Source organism: Nannospalax galili, unplaced genomic scaffold, assembly GCF_000622305.1.
Source record: "Nannospalax galili isolate Female #2095 unplaced genomic scaffold, S.galili_v1.0 scaffold1430, whole genome shotgun sequence".
Classification (NCBI taxonomy): domain Eukaryota; kingdom Metazoa; phylum Chordata; class Mammalia; order Rodentia; family Spalacidae; genus Nannospalax; species Nannospalax galili.
The window spans coordinates 1,144,128-1,153,183 of NW_008329126.1; the positions used below are offsets into that span (position 1 = coordinate 1,144,128).

Sequence of the window (9,056 nt, forward strand, 5' to 3'; positions counted from 1 at the left end):
CTTTCTTTCTTTCTTTCTTTCTTTCTTTCTTTCTTTCTTTCTTTTTTTGGTCTTTTTGAAACAGTCTTTCTTTCCTGTAGCCCCAGCTGGCCTGGAACTCACAGAGATCTGCCTGCCTCTGCCTCCCAAATGCTGGGACTACAAGTGTGCACCACCACGCCTGGCTCATGGTCTCAAAATTTTAAACAAGGTAAAATCACCCATTGTCCCATTTCAGAAATAATCATCTCATGCTTTAGTACTTCTGTAACCTTAAGTAACCATAAATTGTTAGTCTATTTATCAACATACTGTGAATCTCTCCCCATGGGTATAGGCAGAATCTATAGTTTCTTTCTAGGCAAGAGCAACTAGCAGAGACGGTGAGGTGTTACTTCCATAATAAATATTATGTAAGAATAGGACCCATCATAGGAAGCAGGCAGTCATTTTAGGATGTCCATGTGACAAGGAATTAAAAATAGCCTTTGAACAATAACCAGTCAACAACTCAGGCCCTTCACCTTCTCAGTACTTATTCTGAGACATTACTGATTTTCCCCCTCAGGACAAATAACAAAGTAGGATTCTTTTGGTTAAAAGATATGTGTATTTTTGTCTGTCCTTGCATCTGACTTCTCCTCCTGTCTCTTCTAGGTCCCTAATGTACTTTAGGTCTCTCCTATATTTAAAATCCTCCTACCTCATTGACTCCTTCCTCTCTGGTTATAAACATTCCTAAACTTCTTTCATTTTAACAAGAGTGCCAGATGTGGTGCACCCCTGTAATCCCAGCAGTACTGAGCATCAAAGCCAGGGCTTCATGAATGCCAGGTTCTTTAATCATTTCTCCACTGTGTTTGTGGACTTACCTTCTTCGGTTAATCCTTTATAGTCTTCCACTTAGACCTCTTCAATTTCTATCTGTTCGATCTGTTCTTTTGCAGGGCAGTGTTAACTATACAGCATATGTGCCAATAATGCCCACATTTTATTTTTTTAAATCTTTTAATTTTTTTGGTCTTTTTAAGACAGAGCCTCCCTGACCTGAAACTCACTCTGTAGATCAGGCTGGCCTTAAACTTACAACAGATCCACCTGCTCTGCCTCAGGAGTTCTGGGATCAAAGGTGTGCACCACTATGCCTGGCTTAGCTCTCATTACTTCTAAGTTCTAGGACAGAACCAAACTTTTATAGGATTCACAGAATTAGTACATATTGTAAATACTCCAAACTCATTCCATCTCTCCTGACAAGCCTGCTCTTCTTTGCTGTATTATCACTTCAGTTGATGATGCTACTACTCACCTAGTCAACCAAATTAGAAGCACAACAGTCAACATTAACTACTTCCTTAATTATCAAATCTTGCTATGTTATTCAATTACATTAAAGTTTACTTAGTATTTTGTGTGTGTGTGTGTGTGTGTGTGTGTGTGTGTGTGTGCATGTGGGCCAAAGCATGCATATGGGGACCAGAGGACAACTTGCAGTAGTAGGTTCTTTCTTTCCAGCTTATGGGTTCTAGAACTTGAATTCAGGTTGTCAGGCTGGGCTGAGCCACCCTGTTGGCCCAAATCTCACTATTTTAATCTCCTTCTCCCTAAGTCAACCATTTATTTTCTCACCTTGGCTCATCATACAGTATTCCTGTTCTTCCTCAAACAGATCTTTAAAATTACTAACAGAATCATTCATCTAATTTGTTGTGGGTTTTGTTTTTTGAAAGAGGGTCTTACTATGCAACCCTGGATAGCCTGGAACTCACTATGTAGACCAGGCTGGCCTTGACTCAGAGATCTGCCCGCTTCTGCCGCATGAGTGCTAGAATTAAAGACTAGCACCACTATACCCAACTTTTTAAAACAATCTTATTTATTTTTCTTTTATGTGTATAAGTGTATAGCCTGAATGTATATAAGTGTACCTGTAACCCAGGAGGTCAGAAGAGGGCATTGGATTCCCCAGAACTGGAATTACCAATGGTTGTTAGCCACCATATGGGTGCTAGGAATAAAAAAAAAAGGGGGATGGGGAACGGAAGAAATGATTCAACAGTTAAGAGTGCTTGCTGCTCATACAAAGGACCCAGGTTCGGTTCTTAGCATCCACATGGTGGCTCAAAACCATCTGTAACTCCAGTTCCAGGAAATAGAACACTCCCTTCTGGCCTCCCCATGCTCCTGCATACATGCGGTATACATACACTCACATGGTACACATACAAATAAATAAATCAATCTTTATCTTAAGATATGTACTGAAATACTGACAGACTCACAATATACCTAATATTTGCCTCAAAAAATAATTGAAGAATGGACAGGAGTGAGAGTACAGTCATCTATACAGAAACTAGACACTAGAATGACCTTGAGCTGGTAAGAGTTGATAGTGACTAATAGATCAGAAAGGTTCACTAAACTCTACTTTTATAGGTTTCATTTATTTTATTATTTTTTTAAACTTTGTTCCTGAGACAGGGTTCTCACTATGTAGCTTGACTTTGCTGGAACTTCGAGAGACCTGCCTCCCAAGATTAAAGGTAATGTACCACAATGAGACAGAGTCTCATTATATAGACCCAGTTAACTTGGAACTTGTTATGTAGACCAGGCTGGTCTTGATATCAGAGATCTGTCTGCCTCTGCTACTGTGCTGGGACTACAGGTGTGTGTGCCACCACCCCCAGTGCAAGATCGCATTTTATTCCTCTGAGCCTCCATGTTCATGAGGTGAATGAATTAATGAATAACAGACATACCAGGTACAAATGGAGGGGGAAATGAAATCCGGTAAAGTAGTTTACATTTATTGCAGAAGATCTTATATTTATAGCTCTTCAATGAAAACAGATGGTATGAACTTTCTTTTACAGGTACAAATATTATAGTTCAGAGATATTAAAGGGTGTGTCTAAGTGATTTCACAAGCTAACATTTACTTTCCAGAAAGTTAATGACCTCTCTGTTTCTAAGTAAAATAATATAATAACCTCTATACCTTAGGAATAGTCTTGATATCACTGTCTAAATATGTAGACAACATATGCAGACCAAAACAGGTTTAAAAGAAGCTTTTTTTTTAAATCATATCTATGGGCCTTCCACCTTAAGAGATAAGATGTATTTGTTTGCTTAGATACATATTAATATATGTATATGTATTAATAGATACATATTAATTTTCTTTTTCTCCTTGAGGCAGGATCTTACTATGTAACCTTAGCTAGAACTCATGTAGATCACATGAACTCAGAGAAGATTCACCGGCCTCTGCTGATATTAAAGGCATGTACTACCACACCCTAAGAGATAACACTTTAATGATAACAGTATGCAGAAGAGCAGCCACAGCAATACCTCACAGTTTTCCAACATTCCTTATCTCCAACTCTCAGAAAACCATCTGAATATGGAACACTTGCTTAGCAAAAACCCATTTGGGTCCCAATATGTCTCTCCCTTCCTCAGTAGGAAAAGGAAAAAAGAAAAAAATCCTTACTCCAGAATGCTCTATAATTCAATATAACTCATAAGAAAAATGTAATTGCATGCCTTTAATCCCAGCACTTGGGAGGCAGAGGCAGGTGGATCTCTGTGAGTCTGCATAGAGAATTCCAGGCCAACTGGGACTACAGGGAGACCCTGTCTCAAAAAGATCAAAAAACAAAACAAAACAAAACAAACTTAAAACTAGAAAAGTCATATACCTAAAAGCCCAAATCAATACTTCTACCTACTTACCTTAGATCACAGGAATCTGTGTGGTAGCTAACTATAGCCCACTCATTTTTGCTGTTGCTATTGTTTGGGTTTGTTTTTTTTTTTTTTTTTTTCCTGAGACATGGTCTCCTTTTAGCCCCAGCTGGCTGGGGACTCCCTATGTAGACCAGGCTGGCCTGAATCTCTGTGAGTGCTGATCTTTGGAGCGCTGGGATAAAAGGCGTGCGCCACCACACCCAGCTGTAGAGTCATTTTTCTATGGCTATTATATATTTTTATTATTTATTTTTATTATTGGGACTTTTTAAAAAAATTATTTTTATTTTATGTGTATGAGTGTATTGCCTGCATGTATGTGAGTGCACCCATGTCGTGCAATGCTGTGGAGGTCAGAAGAGGGCTTCAGATTCTCCTGGAACTGCAGTTAAGGATGGTTTATGCCGCCATGTGGGTGCTGGGAATCGAACCCGGGTCCTCTACAAGAGCAGTCAGTGCTCTTAACCGCTGGGCCATCTCTCCAGCCCCTATTGGGACTTTTTAAGAAAAATTCTTTGTATAGGATTTCACTGGGAATCTTCCCGGACTAACATTCTCATTCTCAAAAGCTGGTCTGCTTGATGTTTTAGATTTAAGTATGACATTTTTATAAAGTTAATAACTCGCCTGCATTGGCTTTAAGGTCTTCAGGTGTAACCATGACAACAAATCGGATTGCACGCTCATTTCGAAACATTTCATAAGACCACCGACGGATAGATCGCATACATTTCACTGCTGCAATACCATTGTTGGCAATAAGAACCTAGAGAAAGGAATATGGAAGATGAAGAAAAGGGCAGCAAAAAAGGCAATGATGGAAGAAAAGAGGTAAATTAATTTTACAGATCTCCCTTTCTCTGAAAAAGTTAGAATTTAAAGCAGGAATTTTTGTTCGTCCAAGTTGCTAGAAACCAGCTCCTACACCATCAAGGAATATCTTTAAATATTACTAAGTTAATATATCAACATGTGCTAGCTAGAATTAATTCCTTTCTGACTTTATTTCCTGAAAATTAAAAAAAAATCATGATTATTCATATCTGTTTGTAAATTATTCTACCATATCTATTACTAAGGAACAGAAGAGAATAAACTTCAGGATGATGTCTAACCAGTAAAGAACGGGGAAGGTTAAACTGTGTGGTATTGTGCACTATTCTCTATTGTTATAAGACACAGAGCCCTGAACATATACAAAAACCTTCACAATTGTTTTAAAAATGCTGAACCCTAGTAGGTTAGAGTTGAGACTGCTCAGAAGTATGGTCACAGGAAATCAGAAGAATCAAATGATCCTGAGACATTTCTAAAAATAAACCTTCCATCTTCTTACCTGTATCTTGTAGTTATGCCCCTGAAAAGAACATAGGTTAAGAGACAGATAACTTACCTTCATTAGACACTAATATAGCTACTGATGAAGCAATAATTTTAGGAGTGGGAATACTGGTCCTTATCCTTTAATCTTTTAATCACTATATACTACTTCAACAAAGACATCCTCCCAGCTCTGAATTCAATGTTTTTTTTTATAACAATAATACAGAATTACTCAAAATTTATTTTTTTCTAAGACAGGATCTTATTATGTAAGCCAAGGTAGCCTCAAGCCCTTGATCCTACTATATCTGCCTCCTAGGTGTTTCAAACTACATGAAATTTCTCCTGGTATTTCATGTGGTATATTTCTTGTAAACATCTCACATATCTGGTAGAAGCCAGTGAGTCATAAATATACCACACTGTTAAAGATTTCTCTGTTGAAGCTCTCTCCTCTGTGTAACTCTAAATGCAATGCTATCACATTTACCTTCCCACCAGCACCAGACAAGGTAATAAACTTATCATACTCTCCCTGTCAGGTCAATGCAGTAATCTACCTTTAAGGCCACTAGGTCTCTCAGAATAAAAATAGCAGAGTTTCAACTCTTTATCAGCTAGGTCTAAATTATTAGCAGAAAAAAAATATTTTGGAAAATATGAAATTAGTAGCATGCTAGGGAGGCAAAAAAGGACAGCCTTATATAAAAATGTAAAGTCCCTAAAAAAAATCTAAATATTGTGAACAAATACAGGCATTTAATCTCATATACCTTTGACAGAATAATTGGCAAGTTGTAATTTACCTTCTCAATCACTTTATTTCCCCCAAAACGAGTAACAAATTCTGCTGGAGAAGCAACAGTGAAATCTCGCTGTGAGTCTATTTTCTTTCTGTCTCGACCTTGTTTTACTAGGTGCAAGCCAGACATGCTGGACCTATAAAAAAAGAGAAAGCATGGGAAACTAGGATTTCTACAACACAAGTATCTTCTGAAAACCTACTTTTCACTACCACCCTAGTAGCAGTACTTCCACAGGACCCTTGTGGAATCTATGCTGGCAGATCACATGCTTTTCCAGTAGAAGAACACAGAGAAAACAATCCTTACAAATTGGATGGGTCTTGCCTATAATCCCAGTTCTAGGGAGGCTACAGCAGGAAGATTGCCTAGAGTTTAAGGACAGCCTGGGCTACACAGTGAGTTCCAAGCCAGTACAGGCTACATGGTGAGACTGTCTCAAGGAAAAAAAAACAAAAACCCAAAACCAAAAAAAAAAAGGAATCCTTGTTAGGAGAAACTGAAGAAAAAAGTAAATACTTCCAAATAACAACAACAAGAAATATCAAGGTTTACCAACAGATGCTATCTAAAAGAGATAGGGAAAGTGGGGCTGGAGATGGATCAGAGGTTAAGAGCACTGACTGTTTTTGCAGAGGACCCGGGTTTGACTCCCAGCATCCACTGGCAGCTACGAACCATCCTCAACTCCAGCTCCAGGGAAATCTAACACCCTCTTCTAACCTCCGTGGCACTGAACGACAAGGGTGCATTTACATACATGCAGGCAATACACTCATACGCATTAAAAAAAAATGAGCAAACAAAATTTTAAAATGAGATAGGGAAATGAAATACAACAAATAATATAATTAGAGAATGTGGAAGTTAAAAACAATTAGTGGGGCTAGAGAGATGGCTCAGTGGTTAAAAGCACTGACTGCTCTTGCAGAGGACCCAGGGTTGATTCCCAACACCCACATGGCGACTACAAACTGTCCTTAATTCCAGTTCCAGGGGAATCCAAAGCTTTCTTCTGACCTCCACAGCATTACACGACACAGGTGCACTCACATACATACAGGCAATACACTCATACAAATAAAACAAAAATAATAAAGAAAATATTAAAAAAAACAATTAGCAAGTTGTTTTTAGATCAAAATTCTGATGACATTTAACTCTCTTACCTATAACTTCTACCTTTCTTAAAAGTAATAATTAATTACCTAATAAATGGCTGATTTAGGTATCCCAGAGTTGTCTCAAAAACAATTTCAAAACAAAACTCTTTTTTTTTGTTTTGTTTTGTTTGAGACAGGGTTTCCCTGCAGCCCCAGCTGGTTTGGAAATCGAAATGGAGATTAGGCTGGCTTTGATCTCACAGAGATCCATCTCCCTCTGCCTCCCCAGTGCTGGGATTAAAGGCAGAGTGAGACACCACACCTGCCCCACCCTGAAAACTCTTCATTTGATTTTTTTTTTTTTTTTACATTTATTATCTGTGTGGGGGCTTCCAAATACCCTGGCACATATAGAGATCAGAGAACAACTTTTAGAGTCTCCTTCTACCGTGTGGATCCCAGATTATTGAATGAAGGTCATTAGTCTTCGCAGCAAGTCCCAGGCCTCAAAATCAAATTCTTTACAAGGCAACATAACATACTGTAGCTCATGTATTTTAAGATGCCGGCACACACTTTTAATCTCAGTATTTGAGAGACAGAAGCAGGCAGATCTTTGTGAGATCGAGATCAACCTGGTCTACACAGCAAGTTCTGAGCCAGCTGGGGCTACAGAGAGACCCTGTCTCAAAAAACAAAAACAACAAGAAAGTAATCAAATAAATAACAGTGGACTACCTATGGACCAATGTTTTGAGCTAGGGTCTCACCACATACCACTGGCTGGCCTCAAGCTCTCAGAGATCCACCTGCTTCTGTCTCCCAGTGCTGGGATCAAAGGTGTATGCCAGCCTTAATTATATGATGTCACTCTATACACCTGAAGTTAGACACAGAAAGACAGGGAGACATACAGATAAACAAAGACACAGAGAGGCAGAGAGATAGCATTATGTTATCTATGGAAAGACTGAGGGCTACAAGGGCTGGGGAGATAAGGTCAGTGGGTAAAATGCCTGCCTTGACAAGCATGAGGGCCGAATTCAACCCCAGAAACCATGTAAAAAAGTCAGATGGGATAGCCCAATAGAGAACAGCAGAGGTAGGCAGCTCCCTCAGGCTTGCTGGCCAACCAGCAGAACCTAATCAGCAAATCCCAGGTCCCAATGAGAGACCCTATCTCAAAAAACAAGGTAGAGGACCAGGCAATGTGATGTATGCCTTTAATCCCAGCACTTACAAGGCGGAGGCAGGCAATCTGTGAATTTGGGCCAGCATAGTATACATAGTGAATTACACACCAGTCAAGGCTACATAGTGAAACTTTATCCAAAAAAAAAACCCACAATATAAAAGCCGGGCGTGGTGGTGCATGCCTGTGGTCCCAGCACTTGGGAGGCAGAGGCAGGCAGATCTCTCTGAGTTCAAGGCCAGCCTGGTCTACATAGTGAGTTCTAGGACAGCTGGGGCTACAGGGAGACCCTGTCTCAAAAAGACAAAAAAAAAAAAAAAAAAAAACCCCACAATAAACAAGACAAACAAAAGCCCTAGAAGTACTTTAAAACAACAACAACAAAAGAATGCAACCAAGATAGATAGTGGTTCTGAGGAACAACCACCAAGGCAAATGCACACACATATACATGCATGTGTGCTCCCACATATATGCATGCATACCTGCACACACACATACACACACACACACACACACACACACACACACACAGCCCAAAATAAATAAAAGATACCTATAAACAGGTTTAATTTTTTATTTATCATTATATTCTGTGTATACATGATGGGGGAAGCATGCACGCCACAGAGCACATGTGGAAGTAAAGTGGCAACTTTGTGGAATTGGATCTCTCTCTCCTTCCACCTTTGTGTGGGTTCCAGGAATTGAACCTCAGTGGCCAGGCTTGCTTAGCAAGTGCCTTTACCCACTAAACCATCTTGCCAGATCCATAAATAGGTTTAAAGGAAATATACATTTAAAAAATTGAAATGGAGGTAGCACAAAGAATTCATTAACTGGGAAAGCTTCTTTTTTTTTTTTTTTAGTTTTTATGTGAATGAGTATATTGCC

The 9,056-nt window shown here is 39.1% G+C and overlaps 1 protein-coding gene across 5 annotated transcripts in view; it reads right to left on the bottom strand.

The window, feature by feature from the left end:
* The window catches only part of Acaca (acetyl-CoA carboxylase alpha), a 284,858-nt gene that overhangs the window by 219,445 nt on the left and 56,357 nt on the right, over window positions 1-9,056 (bottom strand). For all 5 annotated transcript variants that reach the window (XM_029562520.1, XM_008831314.2, XM_017797626.2 and 2 more), the window contains 2 exons: window positions 5,871-6,003; window positions 4,369-4,507 (listed from right to left, as the gene is read on the bottom strand). In XM_029562520.1, coding sequence (XP_029418380.1) covers window positions 4,369-4,507; window positions 5,871-6,003 — 272 coding nt within the window. The remainder of the gene's footprint in view (window positions 1-4,368; window positions 4,508-5,870; window positions 6,004-9,056) is intronic.